This window comes from Myodes glareolus, chromosome 21 (assembly GCF_982192425.1).
Source record: "Myodes glareolus chromosome 21, mMyoGla1.1, whole genome shotgun sequence".
NCBI classification, from domain to species: Eukaryota; Metazoa; Chordata; class Mammalia; order Rodentia; family Cricetidae; genus Myodes; species Myodes glareolus.
Window position 1 is genome coordinate 57,322,114 of NC_142046.1, and position 27,907 is coordinate 57,350,020.

Sequence of the window (27,907 nt, forward strand, 5' to 3'; positions counted from 1 at the left end):
GAAAAAATCAAACAGAGATGTCCACAGATATCTGTGGATCGTCCTTCAACTACTGGATTTTACCTTTGAATTTCTGCAGTAAGCTAGCGGCATGCAGATAACAAGTCATCCAAACGAAAATGTCCATCAGATCGTTCACCTACAAAGAAGAAAGCTACGATCAAATAAGTAGCTATTTAATAAAATGAGCGGAGCCCCCATTATAAGAACAGCTCTTTTTTATTCAGCGGTTTCAAATACACAACACACCAACCACGTTCCCTGAAATCCAGCAGTGACATTCAACACAATCCTCAACACTCTAGTCTAAAGCAGGATTCACGTCACAAAGTCTCGCCCCAAAGGGAGTTCCAGCAGCCGTGAGACTGTTGCTAGCAGGACTTTACCGCCTCATTGTCGGTCAAACACGCAGGTTCATCCAGTGAGCCTGAGCTTGTAAAACGGGTGCTGCATTCAGCCTTGCGTACAAAGTTTATAAATACAACATACCGGTACAAAGTTGAAGCCATTAAAAAGAGCTTAACAGCAACTACCAGGAGAAAATTAGATCTGGAAGGCTGACGGACCCCGAAGAGACGTGAACAGGACAGGACGCGTCACCGGGAAGAGGTGCGAGGGGGACGCATGCGCGGCTGAAGAGCTCAGCCGCCCGCTCCTACTTCCTTTCGGCTATTATCTTTAGATACTGCAGAGCATTGTGTGCAGCGTCGCTCTGTGCATTGCTGCAGGAGATGCCTGAGCCATGACACACCGTGATAGGGCTGGTGGACAGCTCTGCGAGACACTGGTACTGTCCGTTGGCACTCAGTTCCTCTGTAATGACACATGTAAATATGACAGTCAGCGCTGGGTGTGGGTAAAGCAAATCCTTTAAAAAGGATTTTTATTATTATTATTATTATTTCTGGTTTTTCGAGACAGGGTTTCTCTGTAGCTCTGGAGCCTGTCCTGAAACTAACTCTTGTAGACCAGGCTGGCTTCGAATTCACAGTGATCCGCCTACCTCTGCGTCTGAGTGCTAGGATTAAAAGCATGTGCCACCTCTGCCCAGAAAAGGTGTTTTGTTTTGCCTTTAAGCATTCAAGCACACTACCTCATTCATCAAGGTTTATACAACAGAACAGGGACAGGAGTGGTGTGTGCTCACACTTCAATTCCACAACATGTGGGTGGAGACAGAGGACTTGCAGTTCTAGGCCAGCCTGAGTAATAGAGCGAGTTCTGGGCTAGGCCTGGGTCATAAAGCAACTTTTAGCCTAGCCAGGGCTATAAAGCAAGACACTTGAGGGGGAAAAAAACAAAACAAAACAAAATAAGACAACCTCCACCATCTTCCCCACGTGGTCAGATGCAGGAATTCTCAAACTGTTTCATAATTACCTAAAGAAATCTCACTCAGTCAGAAATCAGGGGTCAGAGGTAGCTGGCTCCAGTGTTTCTAAGTAAGACACCTTCCAGGGACCTAATGCCACCAGTCGGAGAGGGTTTGCAGCTGAACCACAACACGTCTCAATGGGAAAGAATTTGCTGAGAATGGGCAAGGTTGTGTCCCATCAGGCTTTTAAGCAGAATACACTTATGTGTGTAAAAGTGTGAAAAGACCGCCCCATGCTCTCTTTCTTGTTCTTAGGTTTGAAGTCTGGGCAGAACTCTCGGTTATGGTGTCCTAAAAACAACACAGAAGCCCAGGAAACAAAGGTCCCCATCCACTGATGAGTCCCTCACTGAAGACGACGAAGTGAAGGGAAGAAGGGACGTTTGAAACAGAATGTGTGACTTAGTTAGAGTGGCCATGGGGGCTGATGAGACAGCTCAGTGGGCTAAGGCGCTTGCTGCACAAACCTGGAGACGTGGGTTTGATCCCTGGAGTCCGTGTAAAGACAGGAGGAGAAAACTGAGTCCACGCAGCTGTCTTCTGAGCCTATCCATGCTGTGGCACACACACACACACACACACACACACACACGCATGCACGCACACACGCACACACATACACTCACACAACACACACACAGACAACAATAATTTTTAAAGTGACCATGATTAAATGATATTCGCCAGTCAATTTGAAGGACAATATCCCAATAGCAATAGGATTACTGAATGAGGAAATGGGCTTTTTAGTTACCGCATCTAAGACTTTTTTCCTTCAATCAAAGGAAAATGAGAGAAAGTCAACTATTTTTAAGCCGAGCAATTCCGTGCTATTGACTATGCTCACAGCTCTACCCTTTTCCACATTCTTTCCACAATCTGTCAGGACACCTGAACCCTCTGACAGTCATCCTCCCAGCTCCCCCCGCTCCCACTTCCGGCACCCATCAGCCTGTGCTGTCTGCATGGATTAGCCTCTACTGACTAATTCGCTGGGTCATGCTGGAGCCTGCAGTGTCTGGCTTCTCTCACAATACTCTTCAAGTTTGTCTATGTTGTGGTAGGTACTAGAATTTCTTTTCTTTTTGTGGCTCAGGGAATATATAGTCAACAATTTCTTTATCCACTCATTCCTTGAAGATCTGACCTGCTTCTACTTCTTGGCTCTTGGGAACAGTATACTATGAGCCTGTCATTACTGGTATCAGAATACGAGTTTCCGTCCCCAGGAGAGAAGTTTCGTGGTCACGAGTTGGTGACAATCTTTGTATGTTGCAGTTGCACCATTTTATATCTGACCACCAACGTATGAGGTTCCAAACTGCATTCTCACAGATTTTTTTGCTATTTTCCATTTTCCTGACTGTAGCCACCCTAGTGGGTTTGAAGTGGCACTTCTCTGTGGCTTTATTTTGCATTTTCCTTTTGAAATAAAGAGGTTGAACACCCTTGGAGGCGCTTTGCTTGCCATTTGCCTGTCTGTTCTCTCTTCTCTTCTCTTTCTTTCTTTGTTTCTAGTCTCACTCTGTTGCTCTGACTGGGGTACAACTCACGTTCGGGCCAGATTGGTCTCAGACTTGTGCGATCTTCTTGTCTCAGCGCTGGCCATCAGGCCTGGCTCATGTGCCTGTTTCCGCTGAGAGCAGCTGCACTGGAGAAGGTCAAGAGCCAGGTCCAGATGCCCTGGAACTATTTCGTTCTTAAGCTGAGAGGGGGTCAGAGGCAGCATCAGCTCATGATAAAGAGTGCTCTCTCAGACTTCTTTCTTATCCCACATCCTGTCCATGAGAGCTCAGTCCTCTATGTATTCCAGACCTTCTGCGAACTCAAGATGCTGATAAATCCTTCTGGAATAGTCTCTCATCAGCTGCCTCCCACACCACCTCTCTGCATTTGCTCCGAGGTGCTGCACCCTCTGCTCTTATCCAGGTTCCGCACATGGTTCGCGGCTGCAGAGACCACTGTGGGTTCTTCCAGTCCCTAAACGCGACTTTCCCGGTGCTTGACGCTCTCACGGGCTTGGTCCCCACATCTCACTCAACCGGGACAGTACATTGTTCTGATGTTAAAATCAAGACACGAAACATGCATGCATACATGTGCATGCACACACACACACACACACACACACACACACACACACACACACGCAGGGGTATAAATTGAACTAAATGAAAATCCACAGAGATGGGATATAGTGGTGACATTCTCTCCCATAATCCCAGCACTTGGGAGGCGGATGCAGGAGCAGGTAGGTATTGAAGGCCAGCATGAGATACATGAGACCCTGTCTCCAAACCAATAACAAAAAGGAATGAAAGGAAACAAGTCAGGATAAACAAGAAACCATACCTATGTCCAGATACGTTATGGTGAAGCCCTGCTCCTTGGCAATCTCACTCAGCAGCTGGATGTAGTCCGTGTTCGGGAGACTGAGGAGGCTTCTTTTTAGTAAGTTGATCTTTTCACCAGGGGAATTTCTCAACGAATGCCACGTACATCCTAGGGAATGTTCGACCATATTCGTCTAAAAAGCAGAGATGAAGGAGATTCAGCTTCCTATCTGGGCCCCTGGCAGCATCAGCGCCAGTGTAACTGAAAGCACTGGTTAGGTGCAGGAGAGACAGCCCAGGGCTTAGAGTACGGGCTACTTTCCCAGAGGACCCAGGCTTGTTTCTTTCCAGCATTAGGTCTAGGAGAGACACTGCTAACAGAAAGGCTTTTATTTTGATAAGTTCTTCCAACTTGGGCCAGAAAGATGGCTCAGCAGGTAAGGACTCTTGATGCCAACAGGTGAGGATTCTTAATGCCAAGTCTGATGCCTGAGTTTGATCCCTCAGACCCAAAGGAAGAGAACCGACTCTTCCAGCAAGCTGCCCTCTGACCTGCACACACGTGCACCTTGCCCTCCACCACATACCCATAATATATAATAATAAATGGAAGGACTGCTTTCTGTTCGGTTTCTGAACTAATTCACAAACCCACCAACTGAACTCTCGCTAATACCAGTTAGTTATTAAACACTGTAGCTTTTACTAACTTAAAAGGTAAAAATATCTTATTTTGCATGAACAAACTGAATATTTTTTTCTTTTATTTCTTTTGTAATTTCCTACTGGTATTTTTTTTAATTGATGTGCATGGACTTTACATGTATGAACACTGACTTCTTTGTTTTAGTTATACTGCTTTTATTTACAGAATTTTGGCTGTACTGTAGATTCTAGCCAAATTCATTTGTTTTTTGATTCTAGATTTTACGTTATAGTTAAAACCTTTTCATGCCTAAGATTTTTTGAAAAGATATTACATGTTTTCTAATACTTACAGTGTATTTATGCTCAATCCTTGGTCTATCTGAGACTTACGTTGGTACGGGGATAAACGGTCGACATACATGACAACAAACATAAAAATACACTACGTGGCACCCTCACCATGGCTTTCAGCTGTCTGCATCATAGCTGAGCCGTCCCCGTCCCCGCTCTTGCTGTTCTGAGACCACTGCCGCCATCACTGGGCGTCTGTGCATCTGCACCTGCTTCTGAGTTCCGTTCTGCTCTCCCACCAGCACCTCATGGTTTTACAGTGACACTGTTTGCTTTATTCTCTGGGAGGGCAAGCATCCTTGCCCGCTTCAAATTCTTGTTTTCTAAGGCTCTTGACTCTACTCGAGGATTTGCCTTTTGCTTTTTCCAGATAAACCTAGTAAAATCCTTGGGAGTTCCAAACTGAATTCTGTCAGATTTAGAGTAAGACAACTTACATTTTTATATATTTACTATACCAAGCATCTGTGTGAAAAGAAATAAGGCCACCTTAATCTAATTTTTGTTATATTCTTCAGGAGGGTTTTTAAGTGCTCCTATGTGATCCGTTTCTATTCCAGTTTACCTCAACATAACACTCCAATTTTAATATTGAAAATGGATTTTATGGATTTGTTTTTTTTACACTTTAGCTCTTGCCTTATAAATAAGAATATTATTGACTTTTTTCTAGTACACCTTTTTTTGAGAATAGATTTTCTATTTTTTCAGAAAGTGTCAAATTTTGTTTTAGGGTGTGTGTGTGTGTGTTGTGTATATGGTATGGTATATGTGTGCAAGTGGTATGTGTGAAAAGGTGCCTCCACATGTGTCAACATTCTCCACCTTATTGTTTGAGTCGGAGTCTCTCCCTGGGCCTGGAGCGCACAGATTCATCTGGGCTGGCTGACCAGCAAGCCTCGGGGGTCCTCTTGTGTCCATCTCCCCAGCACTGGGATCACAGGCCACTGTGCCTGGCTTTATAGGATTGCCACATTTCTGAACTTAGTCCTTCTGGTGGCATGACAAGCACTTCAGAGACTCAGCCATCTCCCAAGCTCTCAGGTTTTTGGTAGCCTACGTACATCTACTCAGACAAAAACATTCCAAAATCCACAATTAGGAAAAGAAGACAACCCTTGCCTCACCCTCTCCTCACCTTCAATTGCTTTCCCTAAAAAAATAAATAAATAAAAAATTTAACCTTCTTTTTAATACTCTAGTTGTTACTTTCCTAAGACTAAAGAATGTGAAAACTACTGATTTTGTACAATAATTTAATGATCAGTTACCTTGATACATTCTGTTACTGTTTCTAGTAGGTGTTTTGCTTTTGAGACAGAGTATCCTCTAGCTCAGGGAAGCTTTGAACTTGTTATGTAGCCAAAGGAAGCTTTGAACTTGGGATCTTCTCCCATCCACCTCCCAGTGCGCCACTGTACCCAGCTCTCCAGGGGTTTGCAGAAATAGAACTGGATTATTTGCATCTAGCAATCACTTCTGGCTCACCTTATCTTATTTCCAGCTTTTCTCTGTTCCCTGTCATCTAATTGTGTTCTTGATATTTCTAGAACAAGGTCAAATAAAGCCTCTTACTTGGTGTCCTGTTTTATCTTCTATTTTAATGAGATGATTGTAATGCAGAGACATGTAGTCATGATTTTATTATTTTTTGGATTTTGTTTTTATCAGTTGTGACTGCTACAATTATCTTTTAAGTACCTATTGAAAAGACTGTTTCTTTTTTTTTCCCTATAAGTGAGCCATAAGTTCTGTGAGGATGTTGCTGCAGCTGAGCCACCGTGTGGGTGCGGGGCACCCAACCTGCGTCCTCTGAAAGAGCAGTGGGTGCTCTTAGCCACTGAGCCATCTCTTCAGCTCCTCTAAAAGTCATTTCAAAATATACTCATCTCTCCCCACTTCCTGTGCCTCCACCTTAGCTTATGTTATCATATTGCATCTGCTTTCTGTAAAACCACTCTAGGGGTTCTCTCATATTCACTTACTCCCCATAATCCAACCAAGTGATTCCTTTTCTAACAAACAAATTAGATTTTCTTTCCCTGACACGATAAAATTTGCTAATGACTTGGCACTACCCTCGGTGTGAATGGTAAGCTCTTTAGTTTAGTTAGTCGATATAAGACATGATCTTTCTTTGCCTGCCTGGGCTCACTCTTTGAGAATTCCCTCCTCTTTGACTATATATGGCTTTTTACTCCGGGGACTTTGCGTTTGCCATCTTGGCTGAGAAATTTACTTGCCCTTCTTTCATCCCTTGTCTCAGCTTAGACGTTACTTCCTCCTAGAGGCCGTCCTGAAACCCTAGTCTTGGCTAGACACCTTCTTCCATGTTTTTGTCCCTCCCTCCACCTGGGCTACCTGTAGCATACTGTCTCTTTCAGTCGGCTGTCAAACTAGTTAGTGGCAGAAGCCAGCTGCACACCGACACAGTGCAAGCTCACCAAATGATCACGAAATGGACAAATAATGAGCAAACCAAGGAATGGATATATAACCCAGCACCGTTGCTCCGTTGTTTGTTACTTTGGCTATTTGAAACTCATACATGCTGAGCACAAAGCGATCCACTGCGCCACATCTCGGCTGAGCTCTCATTTTCAGACCCCATCCTGAGATTCTGAATCTACTGTGTCCCTCAGGCTCTCTTACCTGAACCAACTGTAGCCCACATCCAGGAGGCCGCAAAAACTGGAGTCACATGTCACTCGACAAAGCAGAGAGTTTTAAAGAGCGTGACTCTGAAGTGTTCACACAAGAAACGAAAGGACATTTCCTGCAGTCAGAGGTGCTCAGTCATAACAGAATCCAACTTGCTGATTATTACTTACTAGAGAAATGTGGTTCTCTGGAGAAATATTACTAAATTTGGCAAGAAATTTCTCAGCAGCATTTCTCTTAGCTTGTTTTTTGGATGCTCCCTTTCCTAGGTAAAAGAAAGAAACAGTAGATTTAGAAATTAAATGTTCACAGAGTATGACCAAGTATTTTATTAGTGAATACCTGAGGATTTCATACCAGAATTTTCTTATTGGACTAACATCTTTGTTTGTCATAATATATAGTGTATATATATATATATATATATATATATATATATATATCATTATACCCTAAAATCAAAGTCCTTCTGTGTTCACCTTTATTAAGTCTGCCATTGCTAAAGTACAAACACACACACACACACACACACACACACACACACACACACACACGATAGTGAAAGCCAGGGGCCTACATATGCTAGGTAAGTGCTCTATCACTAAGCTATATCACTAACCCTTAAACAACCATTAATTATTTTTGAAAATATTTGTGTATGTGTGTGTGTGTGTGTGATGTGTACATGTGAATAAAACTGTGTGGCTGGGCCCACTCAAAAGAGACAAAGAAGGACATTTCATATTAGTCACGGGAAAAGTCCATTAAGAGGAAATCTCAATATTGAACATCTATGCTCCAAATACAAGAGCACCCTCACATGTCAAAGAAACACTTCTAAAGTTTAAATCATACATTAATAGTGGGAGACTTCAACACTCCACTCTTATCACTGGACAGGTCAGTCAGACAAAAAATTAACAAAGAAATAAGGAAACTAACAGATGTTATGATTCAAATGGACTTAACAGACATCTATAGAATATTCCATCCAAACATAAAAATATACCTTATTCTCAGCACCTCATGGAACCTTCTCAAAAACAGACTACATTGTTACATACTTGGTAACAAAACAAACCTCAACAGATACAAAAAAAATTGAAATAACCCCATGTATCTTATCAGATCACCATAGCTTAAAACTAGAATTCAACAGCAATATTAATTCCAGAAAGCCCTTTTATGATATTATTCTTTATATTTTATGATTTCAGGGACTGAAACTAGGACCTCCTAATGCCAACCAAACAACCTATCATTAAGATAAACACCCTCACTAGCTTTTTTTTTTTTTCCCAATGTGGTCTCTCATTCCTCACCCCATTTTTCTAGTCCAGTGAAAACTACTTAAGGAATAAAGTCTACAATTAGCCTGTCTTTTCAGCTGCAGTCTCATTTTAAAAACATCAAATTAAGAAACATATCTATTCTCAGAAAGTCAAAGATAGTAAAAAAGAGACACCAATATTCAAGAAGCCACATGATAGAAATTTCTATAGCAATTCACCATCTGGAAATATCGCAAATGCTTCTGATTGTAAGGATCAAGTACCAGTTTCCATGAACGACTCTAGCCGGCAAATAGTGGTGTATTCTCTCTTATGAGCCGGTCCTCCTTCCTGGGAAAGGGTATATTCAGGAAGTCGCCAGCCATGGTGAATAGCCAGCTCCTGTAAAACCAATGAGGTTATAATATCAATTTTAACTATTTGATGGCTCAGTCACACAAATGATATTTCTCTTTGATCCTGGTTCTGGTCATATGCTTGACAAGAAGCACAGTACTGGCCAACAGAACAAGAGGAACACCCTGTTACCTCCCACAGGCGGTCCCACATCTTATATTCTATCCAGTGCCGAAACCAAACAGTTTGGTGCCATTGGCAGTACTTTGCTGTTGTGCCATGGTGAGCTGATGCCTGCGTTCGCTGAGGAAGGCAGACTACATTTATTGTTTCTTTTCTTTTGCTAGAATTAAGCAATTAAGTGGCCACCTCTCCCCTCTTAAATTTAGTTACACAGCCATGGTTCTGTGTAAATTCTGTCTCAACAGAAGCAGAAAGAGAGTTTTTTGTTTTGCTTGTTTTTCTTTTCCAAGAGCAGTAAGAAAGGCTATATTCTTAAAGCATAAACTCGTTACCCAACTGCTTCTTGGCCTTTTGGCTAAGCCAGGTATTAACACTCTACCCTGTTACACCAAGGCCTGCTTATACTGAGTGACGATTCCATTAAACAAAGGCAAATACTGAACAGGAAGAAAGTCCAAAAGCAAGTTAATAAGAAAATAATCTCAAGCTAGCTATGGACAATGTAATGATCACTACCTAAAAAACAAAATACTCATTTTTGTCTACTGTCCAGCGTCTCTCTGCAGCTGTTGTTCTTTCTCATTAGCATTAAGAAAATTCAAGGTTAATAAAGTATTATGCAATCTAAAAAAACAAAAACAAAAAGAAAATACTCGTTGCTGGGGCTTACTGACAAATGCCGCCATTAATCTCAGGAGTCAGAGGCAGGTGGAGTTCTGTGAGTTCAAGTCTACACAGTAAATTCCAGGATAGGCAGAGTCACATAGCGAGACCCTGTCACAAGATCTCACACACACACAAAGAAGAATGAAAGAAAGAGAACAAAATGCTCATATTCCCCCATGATATTTAAAACATCAACCGTTTGTCTTGGTCTCTGTGATAGAACAAACTCATCACACTTCAGTCAGCGGACAAACAGTATGGGAACTGACTTACCTGTAGTGAACCAATTGGATTAAGCTGGTTCTTTGGCTGTTTGGATGGATCAGGCATTAAGGGGTCAGGAACTGCAAAACTAAACATTATTTAAAGGTGTTATTAAATAAAACAATTTCCTCTGAGCTACTAAGTAGATGACAATGTATTCTCCATTGGCCTCCTCCGCCTAAGCTCTCCCATTCCTCCTGTGAGGACTGAATGCCCCTCGCGCTGACTTGTTTGGGAATCTGATTGACCCAGCACTCAAGAGTTACATCAGGCATCATTTCCAGATGCTGACTCTGTCACCTCAATGGATCGTGATCTCCCATTCTTCCGAAACACTGTACCCCCAAGCTCGGTGGCACATGCCTACAATCTCGCCACCCTGGAGGCAGAGGCAGGGGGATCTGGAGGTCAAAGCCAGACTTATACACAGCAAGTCTGAGTTCTATATGAAAAAACAATCTGGTTCTTTAAAAAGTTGTTTGACCATGAATTGTACACTGTTGCGCTCAGTCTGTCCATTCCTCTCCTAGTTCTTTCTGACTCACATCGAACACTATTGGTGATAGGGTCCACGCATTACTTACTTACATAAGCTTTGTACATAACTGACTCTTAATAAAAATATTTAAAATGGACATATGGAGGGCTGAAAAGATAGCTGGGGTTCAAAACACTTGCTACTCTTAACAGAGAACTTGGGTTTGGTTCCCAGGTCCCGTAAGGTCAGGGTGGCTAACAACCATCCATAACTTCAATTCAAGGGGATCAGATACCTCTTTCTGTCTACTGTGGGCACCAGGCATGCCATGCGTGTAGTACACATACATACATGCAAACAAAACACTCATACACACAAGATAAAAATAAATAAATCTAAAAACAGTTTCAGGAAGAGTACATGTAACTATAATTTGGGATGGAGAGGAGGGCTGGACAAAGAGGCAGGGAGAAAGGGGCAGGAGTGATATAGCTGCATGTATAAAGTTTTTAAAAATTATATATAATTGTGTGCATATATGAACGTATGCATATATAAAGTACATTACTATTAAAACTACTTTTATTTATGTACTTTTTGTGTATGGGTGTTTTGTCTGAGAGCATCAGATCTCATGGGACTACAGTTATAGATTGTTGTGAGCAGCCATGTGGGTGCTGGGAATTAAACTCAGGACCTCTGGAAGAGCAGTCAGTACTCTTAACCACTGAATCCTCCCTCCAGCTCCTTAAAACAACTTAAAAAGAAAGGACAACCATTAGTCAGGAAATTTAGTGCTAGCAATGTAGTTATCTGGGCTATAAGTGCTTTTTTTATCCAGATATTTAAGCAAGAAAATTTTGTTCTGCTATCTGCTTGGTATAAGGTTAATCCTCTGAGATTCTGATGCATCTTACATAAAGTAGACACCCTACATAAATGTGGTCTTAACATGTGTGTGGGGATTATAACCAGGGGAAAGACCAGTCTCTTCTAGGGGGTTTGCAATTAGAGTTACTTAGGAAATCAATGCCTAGTTCTGGAGAAGCCGCACTCCACGCTGACAGCTCCACAATGCAGGCAACCCAAGAGTCACTCCTGGCGTGACACGTGAGCTTCTGCTACCACCATCTCCTCCACCTGCCAAATTTAACCCAGGCTGACGGGAGAGACGAGTATTCACTTACAATGCTGCATGCCGAAGCTACGCAAATAATTGGGATGTAGAAGGGAGAAAGTCTCTGTACTAAACCAGGCCACTGTAGGCCTGATTACAGCTTAGTAATTCCCATCTTATCTGTCAAGAAGCACAAATACATCGTAAAGTTTGTTAGCCTTTCACAGTGACAGAGTGAAATGCCCATGCGCAGAGAGGACAAGCCGTTTGCGGGGTTTTACGGATGTACCCAACGCTCTGGGATAACTTTTGAGCTGCACAGAACAGGAGGGCCACCACCCGCAGGGGGAAGGGCTCAAAAGCTGTCCTACAACCAGTGTGACTTGAAAGCCCGCATAAGCCACTTCTAGACAGAGGAATATGCATCGCCTTGTGAGGTTCAAGGTAGGCCTGAGGCAAGCACTTATCTTAAAGGTAAATATGTCACTAGTTTTAAAACACCCAAAGCTTGGAAGTGACTGTGAAAGAGAGCTACTGCGTGGAACTTAAATATTCTCCTAAATCTATAAGTTTCACTATGGCTAGAGAACAGAAAACCAGTCTACCCTAAACTCCACTGGTCTTTTGACCATCGCTAGGCAGATTGCACATGACTGAATTCCAAGCATCTCTGGGCATGTGTAAAAGAGGAAGCTGAAGGCTTGCCATGTCCCACAGTGGGCACAGTGTAAATCAAAGACATAATTTATGAGCTATACAACGCTGCAAGGCCAATACTCTTTCTAAAAGCACTAACGGTGGCAGGCATTTCCACTTGGAAATGTATGGAATTACTACCCGACTTAGCATACCCCTGTACTCCTAAGAACTCCTAAGAGTACTTTTAGCTAGGTAGAGTAATATATGCCTATAATAGTAGCATCAAAGAGGATGAGGTGGGAGGGTCATTAGCTGGAGCCCAGCCTGGGCAACATAGTGAATTTGAGGCCAGCTATGTTTTATATAGGTATGCATTAAAAAAAAAGTAAGACCATCTTTTAAAAGAAAAAAAGTACTATTTTTACTGACCGTTTTCCATCTTACATCTTATTTTCTTTAGTGTACAAAAAAAACAATTAAAAATAAATACCCTGTATATTAAGAATATAAAAAAAAGAATATTAATATCTGCCGCAAACGCTGATTGCACTCCAGCAGGAACCAGTAAAGCCTGGTTCACGACAGCCTCCCATCAGCAGCTAACTGCCAGATTTAATAGGCTTAAATTGTCTCTAATGGACGGCAGGTTTTCACAGCTATGGGATTTTAGAGCGGAGACACGGCCAACCGCTCACTCTGCTGCTTTTGTGAGCATGTTAAAACTTTTCTTCTTACCTCAGCCACGACGATTTGAGCTGTGGAATACAAAGAAATTTAGCTCACCAGATACTTGCGTTGGCTTTCAAAATGTTGATGGCGGCTTCTGCAGCTCTGTGCTTCGCCAGCTTCTTGCTGGTCCCTTCACCTGAGTGAAAGACGGGGAAAGAAAGGTCTCAGTCTCTGTGAAGAGTAATGGGCTCCATAGCTGTCGTCACAGTGCGGAACAAAGTCACCGTACGTGTGCTTGCTACTGAAGCCACCAACCACCACAAGTACTTATGCTACTACCATACCCCACCTGCACAGCCAACACATCAAAGTCATTTTTAAGAGTATTACTTATTTGAGTTTCTGCATACGTATAGAAAACATGATTTCTATATTGACTATCTCATACAGAATAGGGATAAGCTAAGTCATATCACACCTCCTGAAGAAACAGAACTTAGCATTTTGTTCTTTGTTGTGGGATATTTATAACCGGCGTGAAAATGTATTGCTGTGATTGGTGGAGTTAAGAGCTGGGCAGTCAATAGCTAGGCAGGAGGTATAGGCAGGACTTCTGGGCAGAGAGAGGGGAAGGAGGAAACAAACTTAGGAGCACAAGAGGTGCCAGTGGGACTTTAAAGAAATATAATAGGGATCAGAGGTCACAGAGCCAGACAACAGAACATAGATAAAGACAAATGGGTTAAAGTCTAAGAGCTAGTGGGAGAAGCCTAAGCTAAGGCCAAGCTTTCATAATTAGTAAGAAGTCTCCGTGTCATTATTTGGGAGTTGGCTGGTGGGGCAGAAGAAGAGTCATTACATTTGGTGCCTCATGCACGACATGTAAATCCACATAGAGCCCGAGAAAGCTGGAAAAAAGGTCCAAGCAGGCTCCTTGTTGGCAGCATATACAGGCTCTGGTAGCGAGAGGCCCTGCTGCTCAGCACTTGAATCGGGTTTATAGCAACAGGTAGCACACAATTTGATGACAGGAGACTATGGAGACGCTCCTACTGGAGCTGGGGCACAACAACTGGCTCCAGGCCAGCGCCCTGCAGGCATGAGGCTCTACTCTCACCAAACTGAGGGGGATAGAGCCAGCTGCCAGAGCTGTCCAGTGTCTGGCGTTGGTCTCAAAGTCAGGCAGCAGGTGCACAGCAAAGTGGTTTAGACCAAGGAAATGTTTAAACAGATATAGTTTAAAAATGAATGTAAACTGTAGTCATAGAAAAAATATTTAAAAATAAAAAAAAATTAAGTCTTTAAAGAGAGAGTAAAATAATATTAAAAAATAAGTCACATAAAGATGGAAAATACACAGGGTGCCTGGATTCTGTATGGTACTTTGTTGACTTTGAATTTTCATATACAAAAAAACAATATCTGTTGAGAGACACTGGATTATGGAAACTACTAAATTAAACCAAACTATATATTTTAAGAATGTTTTCACTTCAGAATGGAAATCAGAAAATATGGTGCATTGGGAGAAAAGTTATGTCTTTGTTACCACTAGAAACAAAAAGTTATGATTCTCTTCAAAATCTCTTTAAAAAAATGAAGATCAGCTTTGACTGGGGAGAGACCTCCTGAAAATGTTGGGTACAGACATGAAAAAGAAACCAAGAAAGACTCAGGACAGGTGTTGAGTCTACTTTTGAACAACCACTAGTCTCAAATATTTTACACTGATGTGGATTTTTGCATACTGATACAACAAGAATAACCTCTATATTTTTCTACTCTTATTTAAGGTATTAGACCCATGCAGCTCACTAACAAATGTAAAGTTCTAGTCCTTTGAAAGTTATTAAGGACAATAAAAAAAACAGGTTAATAGTTCATCATCTATATCAATCAAACTTATGTGAGGCATATTTTCAAAATCAAGCAGAGATATATTTAAAATGGATAGATGGTCTTCAAAGACTTCACAGGCCTGCAGAAATATGGAATTTAAAATGTTTTAATAACATGAGGCTTTTCATGACAGTGAGATATGTCTGTTCCTAGCAGCATAAATTTACTTCAAAAAAGGATGATGGGCATCAAATAACCTCCATATGGTGTTTGTTTTCAGGGTGACAAAGCCAGCCATTTGGGCTAGCCATAGATAAAGTTAGGCCCTTGCCTTGACTGCTGACAGTATGCTGTCCAAACTGGGCAAGCAGGACACAAAAGAAAGTGACTGTTGAAATTTGCCAAGACAGGGTAGGATAGTCCTTCAAAATTCCTGCTTTGCAGAAAAGTCTGTCAGATATTCTAGGCTCATAGGCCTAAGATGGATGCCCCAATGTTACAGAGGAACCTTGGGTGACTACCCAGGTGGCCAAATAACTCTGTTATTTCTATAGTTTTGGAAGTTACTACCTGTTATATCCTTCTCAGATCTTTGATGGAGTTAAAGACTAGGTAGTCATAGTTTTATAGTTTTCTTTGTTACCAAATTAAAAAAAAACTTACATAAAAGATATAAAGTTTATAAGGATGAGAGACATGAAAATTTAAGTTATTTTAAGTTATTTAAGCCTAAGATATTTTCGGGTCTAAAAACATATTTTTAGAATGGTAATACAAGTTATGATAGAAAATGGTTTAGGTATAAAACTTTGCATTCACTAAGATAGATTAGATAATAGAGTATTTTCTCCAAATATGCCAAATAAAAATAGATTGGATATTTTGAATGCAATTCTTACCTGATAACTGTTCTTATTGTATATAGTTTTACTATATTATAGTTAATATCTTTCCTTTCATTTAGACAAAAAGGGAGAAATGTTTGTATTTCCTTTCATTTAGACAAAAAAGGGAGAAATGTTGTGGGATATTTGTATACTGTGTGAAAATGTATTGCTGTGATGGGTGTAATAGAAAGCTGAATGGCCAATAGCTAGGCGGGAGGTATAGGCAGGACTTCTGGGCAGAGAGAAAGGAAGCAGGAGATGAATCTAGGCGTATGAGAGACATCAGCGGGAATTGAAGGGAGTCAGACATGGTACAGATCACAGGTAGCCAATCCAAGCGACAGAGTGTTGGTTAAAATAAATGGATTAATTTAAGTTTAAGAACTAGTGGGACAAGCCTAAGTTAAGGTTGAGCTTTCATAATTAATAAGAAGACTTCGTGTCATTATTTGGGAGCTGGCTAATGGGACAGAAAAAGAGTCATTACAATTCTTCCTTTTTCCCAGACAGAGAGGTTCTTCTGCAGCAAGCTTTCTTTAAGGAAGTCACCGACAGTCCCTGTTCTCGCTAAGCAGGCAGGATTACACATCACATGCAGTAGAGAAGGGTTGACATACAGAAGGTGAAGCTTACACCGTAAGTCTTCCACACACTCGGTAATGGCTAACATGGGTAGACAAGGGGAGGACATTGGAAGACCAAACTCTCCATTCCAGCCATCACAGAGGTAAATGGGGAAGTCCGTCTTTTCCTTCTGAGCTCAAATCAAACTCATGGAGAATGCTTTCAAGTACGATCCTCAAGTATCAGAGGACACAGAGTCCTATACTTTCTTATCTACTAAAACAGACACTGGCTAAACAGAATCTCTTCTTCTCTAGGACTGACAGTCAACTGTATGTTAACAGATATCAGAAATACAAAGGGCATGTTGTAACAAGCCTCAGTGGAGGCTATAAGGAGGCACACGAGATCAGCAGCCTGCCAGGTATGGCCATCCAGCACCCCCTGTTCAGAAGGCTGAGGCAGGAGGGTTGGGAATTAAGGGCCAGCTAGAGCTCCCACCAGAAACCATATCAAAGTCAAAAAGGAAAAAAATTAGCAGTTTAGCTACTCTTGGAGACACTCACAAAGTTTTCATGGGAGAAGGGAAAACTATATAGACTCCTAGAAGACAAGCCAAAGTTAGTAAAGTGAGGGAGAGCCGAGGACTGGGAGAGCCGAGGATTAGAACACGGCAGCAGAAAGGTTTCTATGTCAAAATAGAGCCCAGAACCACAGGGAAGGGGGATCGGCTAGAATAAGGAAGACAACTGTCTTAGTCTCTGTTGCTGCAACCCAAGCAAAGCTGCCTAGAAAGCACACAGGTAGATGGACTGCTCTGTACCTGGCTGAAGACAAACATCTCAGAATTATTAGTCTTTAGATAATCATTGAAGCTGCGAAGGCTGATAAGTTACCCTAGGAAGGCAGGGTAAGAGGAGATCTAAGGCAAGACAGTTGAAATAAATTGCTCATCTCTAACCTAAAATGCATTAGAGGGGAAAATGGCTATTTTTTTTTTCTTGAACACGCCTAAACATTTGAGAAATGACCAGCTAAAGTAGTAACTCAATCTAACCTTGTGGATTTCCATAAGAAACGTTCCAGCCTATAACTACAATCCATCTGCCCCCACCACACACAAATAAAAGGAGCCTCAATTTCTTGAAGCGGCTTCAATGATTAGAGGCAACCCCAGACTCCCAGAAACAAAAACATAATACACTCAGACTAAAGTTCCATTAAACAGTGAAACTTTAGCTTTTCCTAAATTTTTTTTCTTCGTATATTTACAAAATTAAATTACTCAACATTTTTAATGCGTTCAACTAAATAAGTATTTAGGAAAACGATGTCCACAATTACAAATGTCAACTCTGGTTGCCATTTTCTCAGGCTCGGGTTGAAAGAAGATCTGAATCTGAACTATAAAACTTTATTGCTGTATGACCTTGGTAATACGACTTGGGAAAATGTCTCTGAACTTCCTACTTCATGAGTGAAAAGGAGAAACAATCTTATACAAAAATACCTGTGTAGTGTCGAGAACGAGAGGCTACTGCCCAATACAGTGTAGACGGATACAGTACAAGAGTCTCTGCCTTCCCCTGATATGTCATGGACACAGACTCAAGAGTGGTACCAAGAGTTCCAAGTTCCAGATGAGTCCATGAAGGGGGAAACTCAGAAAATTCTGAGGTCGTGCCTACTAGTATCTGTATTTGTCACTTTGAAAGTTACCTACTGACCTAGCTATGACAGCCCCAAGAACACTTCCAGTTTCTAAGTCTTAAGAGGAACTTTAGCAGGCTCTCTTGGCATAGGAAGAGATGTGGAGGATGCTTGGACACCTTCTGAGTTTCTGAGCTTTTTTACATCTTAGGGAGACAAAAATTAGGGAGCAAAACAAGAGAAGTTGATGCTGGAGTCTGCCGTCTGCTCCCAGAGGTGTCTTAGGTAAAGCGGGGGGGGGGGGGGGGGGTGTACTTTTCCTAACTGAAAAGCAACACAAAGTCGGGACCGCCAATCCACATGGTCACGAGGGTTAGCTGCATACAGACCTGTGCAAGTTATGTCACCAACGGTTACTCTGAAGGTGAAAGTGGGCACGTGTATTTGCACATCGGATCTTTCACATTCATAAACTGGGATGTTCTTGGTCTTCATGCCGTATTCGTGCAATACCTGAATCGGTGTTTTCCCAGGCTTGGCTGTTATCATCTTGCCCAAACTGCAAAAAGCAGAAAAATGTATGCTTTGAACGACAAAGCTGGAAGGGAAGCGAAGAGCATCCACTTGTCAGTTTTGACAGCCACAAACGGTGACTAAAAAGCTCCAAGGCGCCCCAGTTGCTAGGATCAGTGGCAAGGCCTGGGCGTACCTGCGTCTGGGCGCTGCAGCCCATAGACGAGGGTAGAGAGATCTGCATAGTGAGAACTTGAGCGCAGTGGGAGGGATGCTGAAGGAAACCGAGTGGGCTCGGGAGTTGCAGGCTAGATCAAACCTATACCCGGGTCTGTGCAGCACCCCTGGTCATAGCCTCCAGAACCTATAGTCGCCGGAGGGGCGGGGCGCGCGACAGATCCCGGGCCCGAAGGGCGGTCCCAGCGCCGTGCCTTGGGAAGGAGGAAGCTTTACCCAGAATGCAGCCCGGCTGCATTCTGGCTCAGCCGGCTCCCCGCCCCTGCCCCGCAGCCCACCCGTCTTGGGCCTGCGGCCTCGACGGCCCAGGGCTGACCTGAAGGTCCCGCTGTCCTCGCGCTCCAGCGGCGGGGCCTCGGTGCGATGCCTGCTGTGGGACATGGCGAGAAGGGACGGCAGGGCACAGCGATCGAGAGTAGTGGGGATCTGGGTCCTCCCTCTCCACGTCGGCCAGATCCCGAGAGGAGCTTGCCTGCCCTGCTGCCTGGCTCCCCCTCCGATAGCTGCTCGCCTCTCTCCAGAAGAGGGACAGGCGGAGAGGGGGGAGAGAGGCGGGGCTTAGGCGCGGAAGAGCCGGCCACACCCCCTCTCTGCCGGGCCTCCCGGCCACGCCCCCCTCCACCATGCTCCGCCCCTCGCTAGTCCTGTTTGTTTTTTTTTTTTTTTCTCTGCCACTGCGCTGGGAGCCTTTCCTGCCAGTCCCTGCTCTTTCCAGCTGCGGCTCGCGCTCTGGTTGGGTTCCCTGAGCTTCTCAGCGCCCGGCCCCAGGTCCCGCCCTCTCTGCCAGTCCCGGATCTTCCCAGTTTCTGACTGCGCCCCGCTTCTGTTCCCTAGGTTTTCCCCTCCCGCCTTTAGTGACGCAGAGGCTCAGTCCTTTGTCCTTAGAGGGAGGCCCTTTCCTTTTCGGTGAGAAAGCTTGTAGTAGGCCGAGAGCCAGCAGGTTTGAGCAGCAAGGGAGAAAGCTAAGGGTTGGGCTACTTTAAGAAAGGCTCCAAAATTTAAGAAAGAATGCAAAATTGCGAAGAAAAATCCCGCATTTTGAGACGCGAGAGTGTCGGCTAAAGGAACAGTAGGCTATCCGGGTGGGCTAGGTTAAGAGTACTGGATGCCTGGACACCTCTTCTGCCTGGCCGGCTCCTGTGACCTGCCGGCTTTAAGGACAGTGCCTCTCAACCTTCCCAATGCTGCGACCCTTTAATACAGTTCCTCATGTTGTGGTGGCCCCCAACCATGAAGTTATTTCGTTGCTACTTCATAACTATAATTTTGCTACTGTTATGAATCGTAATGTAAATATCTGATTGGCAGGAGATCTGATAGGCTACCCCCAAAAGGGTTGCGACCCACAAGTTGAGAATCGCTCCTTTAGGAGCCTGCAGGAGCCACATGAGACTGAGATCAGGGACCAGGGAGGTGGAGGGCACAGCAAGGATATTTAGAGCAGTGTCCAGGATCGCTCCTTCCGCCCTACTGACTTGTACAGTGGGGAGTGCTGACTTTAATCTGGTATGTTCCACCTTCAGAGTGTGTTGTGGGTGTGTCAGACAACAAACACAGAGGTTGTGAACTGCTTTGCACAATGGCTCCGGAGCTTACTTGATGCTCCGGAATTGAATTCTAGAAGTGCTCTCACGAACAGGCTGCTAAAAGTTATTTTAAAAATAAAATTTTTAGGTCGGCCTATCAAAGGAGTTGGTTTTGAGATGGAATTTGGTTTTGGTTGCATGGAAGCCCAAACGCTTGGACGCAAGTAAAAATATCCAGAATCGAATCAAATTGAATTCTACTGGCTCTTCCTTTATTTCTGCATATTAGGGCACTACTCAACAATACTATTAGACTTATATGTTAATGAGTGTTTGTAAGGATCACTTTCAAAATATGTCAACCACTGATGACCATACAATATCTCAATATAGGTTTTCCCCCCAGGGTTTTGTTTTAATGGGTCCACAAAACTCCTTGAAAACAAGCCAAAACTTTATATAACTATTTCTATAGGTTAAGTGATTGAGTAAGTAATGAGCCAAAAAAAAAAAAAAAAGGAGGTAAATCCAGCAGAACTCTATCAGGTAATGTGGTTTGAGCCATCAATTTCAATGAGACTTCCATAGTAGTTTCCATGTAATGGAATTTGTAACTGGAAGCCTTCAGGATTCTATAGAGAGCTGCTTACAATCGTTCCTCTATATCCTGTGAGTTGATATTTGGTATTAAACACATAGTTTTATAAGCATGCCAAATCCCAGAGGAGAGAAATACTCATGTAATGATGTGTATCCTGCGAGGATTCAAAAGTGCTTTTCTGTTCCCAAAATTCCCCTGCTGGCCTCATGAAGGAATTCCTCTTGGATCCTGTCCCCTGTAGATGGTATCCAGGTCTGAGGTCTACAGGGAACACGATCCCTTTCCCGCAGGACTTGAAGCCACCTTGCCAGCTGGTTCATTGCTGGTGGCAGATCACTCCCAACTGTGGTCTCCTCAAGGACACTGGTAGTGTGTTTGAATTCGTTTTGTGTACTGCAGCTGTAAACGGCCATTCCCACTTAGACTCGCTTTTAGCGCATCCTTTTACAACGCTTTCTATTATTCATGACGGGAGTTCGTGAAGGGAGGCAGTGTTGTGAACTGCACACCGGTAAAGGACCTGGTGAGAGCATGCTTTAGAGTTTCAGTCTGCGTCATTGGATTTAACATCACACAAGGTGAAGTTTGGCGTCTGGCTTTCCTCTTCAAAAATGGGTTCGTTGCTTGAAGGTCGTAGTCGATGACGTCTTGATAGTAATATGTTTGCCGCTGCTACCAAGAGCTTTGTTAAGCAAGTTGGAGACGGAGGGAGACTAGTGCCTGTTCCGAGCCTCAGTGAAGCCGACAAGTACCAACCCCTGAGTCTGGTGGTGAAGAAGAAACGGTGTTTTCTGTTTCCTAGACACAAATTTACCTCGACGCCCTTCACACTTAAAGATATTCTCATAGGAGACCGAGACATTTCGGCCGGTAAGTTTAAATGCTCCAGCATTACTCTCCATGGGACTATGGCAATAATAGTCCAATGGAGGTCATATAGATTAATTATATTAATAATACACGTGTTAGGATTAAAATCAGTCTTTATGTGATAGTAGTATCATTAAGATGAATAATGCTTAAGTCTTTATCGTGCCAAATCTCTTGTCGCCTAATTTTTAAAATCAACTATCATTGATGTTTTAAACTAAATAGAGCAAGGAAATGGTGTATTCTGTCCTTTATAATACCAGGTACTATTTGGTCTTACCCATTTCACATGATCAATAAGTGAAAGTCATCGTTTTAGATAGGTAAATGCAATATTTTAAAAATGTGGCTCCCGGGGGATTAAGCTCAGCTCCTCCTGCTTGCAAGTGTGCTCGTTACCAACTGAGCCGCTCCCCAACCCTGAACTGTGTTTTTAAAACTAGATTATAAAATAGTCATGACGCCATCGTTATAGACACTTGTTTTCATTTCAGCTCCTGGCGAAATCTTGATTGTTGTAGATGTATTCTGCTATCTGAACAGAGAATTTGAGTTTGTTTTAAGTACACTCTTATTTTTTTGTAGTAAAATTGCCTGAAATGCTACTTTTCGTGACGTTGGAAATCCTGTCTAATTAACATTTGGGCAAAAGCGTTTTTTCAGTCATGTTAGAATGATGATATACGAATTTGAGACGTCCACAACATATCAAGTTCCTTCTCCTAAGGTATTTCATCTTATCAGTTACTGAATTATGAAGATGAGTCAGATGTTTCCCTCTATGGAAGGCGAAACAACCATATCGTGAATGACGTGGGGATTAATGTTACTGGATCCGATTCCATCGCGGTCAAGGCTTCATTTGGTGTAGTAACCAAACATGAAGTGGAGGTGTCAACGTTACTCAAGGAAATTACCGCACGGTCAGTACAGAATTCCTGATATACTGCAGTATTTTCATTAAATGATTCACTGTATCAACTCCAAAGCAAAGAATGCTTAAAACATTAGAGTTATGTTTTACAAGTTAATTTATATTTTTTATTCATTTGAAAGACTCCATGCTAGCAGCTGATTAGTACCCCAACCAAATTAAAAATCATTTGATATACATTTTCAGTTGTTTCACAGAACGTCACTATGGTTCTGCACAATTTTCTAAATTATTAAGTTGAAATAGTGCAAACTGTGCTTCCAACAGACTCTAGACAGGATAGAACATTCTATCGAACTAGGAGATTCAGGTGAAGTTGCACAGGCCAGTAATCCTAGACACTTAAGAGAGTGAGGCAGGAGAATCACAAGTTCAAAGCCTGTTTGGGTTACATCGTGAGTTCAAGTCCTCCTTTGAGCAAATTATTGAGGATCTGTCTAAATAAAGAGGTGGTGGATAGCTGGGAAGTGGCTCAGTGATAGAACACTGGCCTAGCATGCACAAAGCCCAGGGTTCAGTACCCGGTTCTACAAAACTAAAGCCATGCCTCCATTTTCTAAAACAAGAAAAGCCACTGAAGGGAGAGGTGATTGAGTGAAGTGATTTGTATTTTCTGATTTGTGTTACACCTGCCTCGACTAGCGCATAGTTGGGTTGGACCACAGATAACCAACAGGTGTCTTCGTTTCTGTGTGATCACATGGTAAAGCATTTTGTGCACATACCTTTTTCATTTTATTCTAGAAAAATTAACTTTGACCACAGCTTGATCCGCCAATCAAGGAGCAGCAGGAAAGCCGTGCTGTGCGTGGTCATGGAGAGCATCAGAACCACACGCCAGTGCTCCCTGTCTGTGCATGCTGGCATTCGAGGGGAAGCCATGCGGGTAAAACACACTCGGGAGGCACTAGCTAACTCCGGAGCTATTGTGGAGTTTTCAGAAAGTTCCTTATAATGGGTTTCTGCCTTTCGTCAGAGGCAGAAAGGAAAGAACCTCAGAGTGGTTGGGCTTCAGAATAAGAAGACCAGACAAGGCAACTTGGGTTCTAAACCTGTGTAATGCAATACAAACAGATGACTAATCCTTGTAAATGTATGTATATATTGGAGTTCCTCCAATTAAATAGTACTCAAGTGTTGTATTAAGAATAAAAAAAGTAAGTCCAGATGTTATATTCTTTGATTTTGCTTTTAAGTAATGCAATTTATACTGAATTTTAAAAGCTGAGTTTTCAACAATTTTTGCATTTATTTATTTATTTATTTATTTAATGCTCTCTATGTGTGTGCGAGTGCACACACGCCACAGTGTGCATGTTGACGATGTCAGAGAACCAAGTATGGGGCTCAGTTTTCTCCTTCCGTATGTGTGTCACAGTGAGCAAACCCAGGTGGCCGGGGGCTGCGGCAAGTGCCCTGATCTGCTGAGCCACATCACCAGCCCTGAGTTTAGATTTTCTGTGAAAGTAGTTTTTTCTAATTAACATCATCAAGAGCCAAATATCCTTCATATTATGTTAATCCTTTTAAAAGTTAAAAATTAGAAGACAGGGTTAGAGAGATGGCTAGACAGTCAGGATAACTGGCTGCCTTGAGAGCACCTAGATTTGGTTCCTTGCACCCTCATGGTGGCTCACAAGTGGTTGTAACTCCAGTTCCAAGGGATCTGATGCAGGATAAATAAAGAAATAAATCTTTAGAAATATAGGATAAATAAATAAATAAATAAATAAAGGATATAAAAAGAAATAAATCTTTAGAAAATTTTTTTAAAAAATAGGAAATTATTTATATTGCTTATCCTTACCAACAAACGACACCTAGTGATGATTTGTTAGGGTTAAAGCTGATTGTTAGGTGACATTTTGTTTTATAGTAAAGAAAATGAAATTAAGATATTTGCAAGAAAATGGATGGAACCAAAATTGTCAAGTGAAATAAGCCAGACTCAGAAAGGCAAATATTGCACATTTTCTCATATAGGTAGAATTGAGCTTTAAGTGTGTGTGTGTGTGTGTGTGCACGCATGTGCATGTGTTTGTGTACAGGACACGAAACCAGAGAGAAGACCATGAAAGGGGAGGGAGAGATTGGGGGCAGGAGGGAATATGTGTGACCCGAATGCGGAAGGAAGGGAATGGAGACTAGTATGATGGTGGAAAAGGGAGGGCAGTGCATTCACACACAATCCAGATACACACACACATACACACACATACACCCACCAACACACATACTCACACATACTCACACATACACACACATACACACACCAACACACATACTCACACATACTCACACATACACACACATACACACACCAACACACATACACACACATACTCACATACACACATACCCACACATACACACACACACACACCCCATTATGAAATCCATGAGCTTGTATACCACTTTAAAGTGGGACGTGTTACGGCTCTGTCTATAAAGTACTTTTTGCGTAAGCATGAGGATCTGAATGTGACCCATAGCAACCAGATGAAAGCTAAGTGTTAGAGTGTGTGTCTGTGATTCCACCACGAGGGAGGTGGCAGAGTGAAGAGAATCTCTGGGGCTGGCTGGCCTTCTAATAGTCGTAGAGAAATACCTCTTAATGCAGGACTCAATGGTCAACCCTCTCCAGCTGCAATTTAACATATTACACATAATCTATGTACGATGACCAAGGCGTCTCAAGAATACGGGGTGCCATCTCATAAAGATACCTTATTGTATCCATCACTACAATATGAGGGTTCTGCCCAGATTCTATATTCAGATATCCTCCAAATTCTGATTAGCATCGGTTATTTGAGGGGCACAAGCTGAAACGCTTACTCGATGATGGTCATTTTGGGGGCTGGGAAAGCTGCCTGCAGCTGTGGGGTTTCTGAAGCAGATGGGCAAGGCTAAAAGAGAAGGATTTGCTGTAAGCAGCTGTTGGGACACTAATCACAGTCTTCAACCCTAACGTCAGGGAGCTAAGAGAGATAGATCCCATAGATCATGCATGGGAGTCCACCATAAGGTTTGACTGAGGCAGGGCAGCGCTTTACTTGGGTAGGTGGTTGTGTTTCGATCTGGGTGGGATTATGCGAAGTTTGTGTCTCCGACAAGCTACCCTGCCCTGCTATTCTCTGTAATAACGTTATTTTATCCATTCATTTGCTGTAGTTTCACTTTATGGATGAACAGAATCCCAAAGGAAGGGAAAAGGCTATTGTTTTCCCGGCACACACAACGATAGCTTTTAGTGTTTTCGAACTCTTCATTTACTTGGATGGTGCCTTTGGTGAGTAAAAGCTAGGCCTGGAGCGCCTGTGATGATGGTTTTAAGGAGAATGTAATAGGAACGAATCTCTCCCTCCTGCCTCCCTCCCTCCTCCCACCCCTCCCTCCCTCCTTCCTTCCTTCTCTGTCTCCCCTCTCGTTTTTCACGGTTATAGAAGCACTACGCCTTCAGTGTCTGTCTTATGCTAGGGTGAAGTATCTGGGAAATCAGCCCTCCCCGCCCCCCAATTTCCCAGCACCTCTTTTGTGCATCTTAGTGAAGACTCCATACTGCCCCACTTACAACTATAGGTTAGGAATAAAACAAGGTCCATTGACAGAATATGCCTTAGCTTTTATGGGAAGGTTAATAAATGACTTCGAATAGGTAACTGTAGCAGTGGCAAATAAGGAATCTGCAGACAGTAAGAGGCCTGAGGTGTCTGGTGCCCAAAAGGGTGATATTAATTCATTAATAATCAATCAATTTATTTATACCTGCTTAGACATAACTTTCTAGCTTTGCATTCCCTTAAAAATAACAAAGAAACACTCTAGAACTTAGCACTTCCTCTACAATCGTCATCTTGTGTGATAGCTCAGTACAGCTCACTGGGCTTTCTACATCTCACGGGACTTTAAAGTTAGTTGACTGAGTCATAACAAGGCCAGACACAGCCCCCAAATGACTAGGCAAGGGAGTCCCCTAGTTACGGTAATTTACATCTGTAGACCTTTGTTAGTTTCTGTAATCCTGGGGGAAGGAGACTTCGGAAACCAAGAAATGAAACTACATTCTAAGTAATCTCAACGTTGAGCCCTGCAGCTGTTGGGTTTTGGAGTTAACACTGACTGTATTGTAGAGAAGAATATAAAATGTCATGCATGAAAATGTAATCTCTCCATGTGCTCATTGTCTGGCCTTTTATTTCCAGGAATTTATGCCCTAGGTATACTGAGACATAACGTACAGCGATAGAGGAACAGGGTCTTTAGTTTCTAAAAGACAAACAAACAAACACTGGAAACATCCTTAGGGGACCCAGAAGTGGTCCATCCCATGAGCACAGCAGAGGATGACAAGCCATGACGGAAGTGGGGGTAGCTCTGGGCATGCAATGGTCTCTGAGAAATGTTTTAAAGAACTATGTGTGATATGGATTTGTTTCTAGAAACATATGTTAAGTCTGTGCATACAGAGCTTCTAAAGGATACTCAAGGCCCATGCCAGGCAGGCTGGGTACAGGGCGAGCTGGAGGCATGTCGTTGTACAATCTTAATCTCTAAATTTTGTCCTTGCAAATGTGTAAAGTTTAGCTCTATTAAGAGAAAAACCAATGAATTGCATGTATGGGAGATGCTATTAGGTAATTATAATAGCATTTCCAACTTGTTTTGTAGACCTTTGTGTCACATCAGTGTCAAAAGGAGGGTTTGAAAGGGAAGAAACGACCACCTTTGCCGTGCTCTACAGACTGAGGAACATCCTCTTTGAAAGAAGTACGTCTGCCGAAGGGGTTTATGAAGGCTTCCCTCCTGTGTCAGGATATGAGGCTGCTCCTCATTCAACCACCAGTTAACACGATTAAAGCCCAGTTATTTCCTGACGGATGGTTTGGATTGACACCCTTATCAACGCAGCTTGGGCTGCGTAGCTGTTTGGACTTCTAACACGTTTCTGGGTTCTGTTTTGCAGATAGGAGAGTGATGGATGCCATCTCTCGCTCCCAGCTTTACCTGGACGATCTCTTTGCCGACTACTATGACAAACCCCTTAGCATGACTGACATTTCCCTCAAGGAGGGGACTCACATCCGTGTGAACTTACTAAACCACAACATTCCCAAAGGGCCCTGCATACTCTGTGGAATGGGGAACTTGAAGCGGGAGACGGTTTATGGTTGCTTCCAGTGCTCTGTGGATGGGGTGAAGTACGTGAGGCTTCACGCAGTCCCTTGTTTTGATATTTGGCACAAAAGAATGAAATAAAAGGAAAAAGGAATA

At 42.7% G+C, this 27,907-nt stretch overlaps 2 protein-coding genes across 4 annotated transcripts; one reads left to right on the forward strand and one right to left on the reverse strand.

The window, feature by feature from the left end:
- Window positions 1-200: 200 nt before the first annotated feature.
- Prkra (protein activator of interferon induced protein kinase EIF2AK2) lies at window positions 201-19,258 on the reverse strand. Of its 3 annotated transcripts, none has more exons than XM_085680932.2 (8): window positions 19,019-19,258; window positions 18,466-18,511; window positions 13,127-13,208; window positions 10,119-10,197; window positions 8,924-9,041; window positions 7,539-7,633; window positions 3,728-3,902; window positions 201-813 (listed from the first exon to the last, which is right to left on the reverse strand). In XM_085680932.2, the coding sequence occupies exons 4-8, from the start codon at window positions 10,173-10,175 to the stop codon at window positions 656-658; spliced, it is 603 nt and encodes a 200-aa protein (XP_085537058.1). In that variant the 5' UTR covers window positions 10,176-10,197; window positions 13,127-13,208; window positions 18,466-18,511; window positions 19,019-19,258; the 3' UTR covers window positions 201-655. The 3 variants fall into 3 exon arrangements, with proteins under 3 accessions (XP_085537058.1, XP_048281899.2, XP_048281900.2); XM_048425942.3 differs by having other exon boundaries at window positions 18,342-18,511; window positions 19,019-19,230; XM_048425943.3 differs by lacking the exons at window positions 13,127-13,208; window positions 18,466-18,511; window positions 19,019-19,258 and adding an exon at window positions 11,775-11,881.
- Window positions 19,259-19,349: 91 nt separating this feature from the next.
- Window positions 19,350-27,900, forward strand: Pjvk (pejvakin). The gene is made up of 6 exons (XM_048425941.3): window positions 19,350-21,699; window positions 22,427-22,622; window positions 23,378-23,519; window positions 25,808-25,925; window positions 27,305-27,403; window positions 27,600-27,900. The coding sequence occupies exons 1-6, from the start codon at window positions 21,489-21,491 to the stop codon at window positions 27,890-27,892; spliced, it is 1,059 nt and encodes a 352-aa protein (XP_048281898.1). The 5' UTR covers window positions 19,350-21,488; the 3' UTR covers window positions 27,893-27,900.
- The last annotated feature ends 7 nt before the right edge of the window (window positions 27,901-27,907 follow it).

Excerpts from the sequence above, each read along its gene's own strand:
- Pjvk (XM_048425941.3), top strand. The coding sequence starts at position 21,489 with ATGTTTGCCGCTGCTACCAAGAGCTTTGTTAAGCAAGTTGGAGACGGA. Across the intron at positions 23,520-25,807 it reads TTCGAGGGGAAGCCATGCGG|TTTCACTTTATGGATGAACA; the intron begins GTAAAACACACT and ends CATTTGCTGTAG. Across the intron at positions 25,926-27,304 it reads TTACTTGGATGGTGCCTTTG|ACCTTTGTGTCACATCAGTG; the intron begins GTGAGTAAAAGC and ends CTTGTTTTGTAG.
- Prkra (XM_048425942.3), bottom strand. The coding sequence starts at position 19,083 with ATGTCCCACAGCAGGCATCGCACCGAGGCCCCGCCGCTGGAGCGCGAG. Across the intron at positions 18,512-19,018 it reads GAGGACAGCGGGACCTTCAG|TTTGGGCAAGATGATAACAG; the intron begins GTCAGCCCTGGG and ends TGCTTTTTGCAG. Across the intron at positions 10,198-13,126 it reads AAAGCCAACGCAAGTATCTG|TTTTGCAGTTCCTGACCCCT; the intron begins GTGAGCTAAATT and ends AATAATGTTTAG.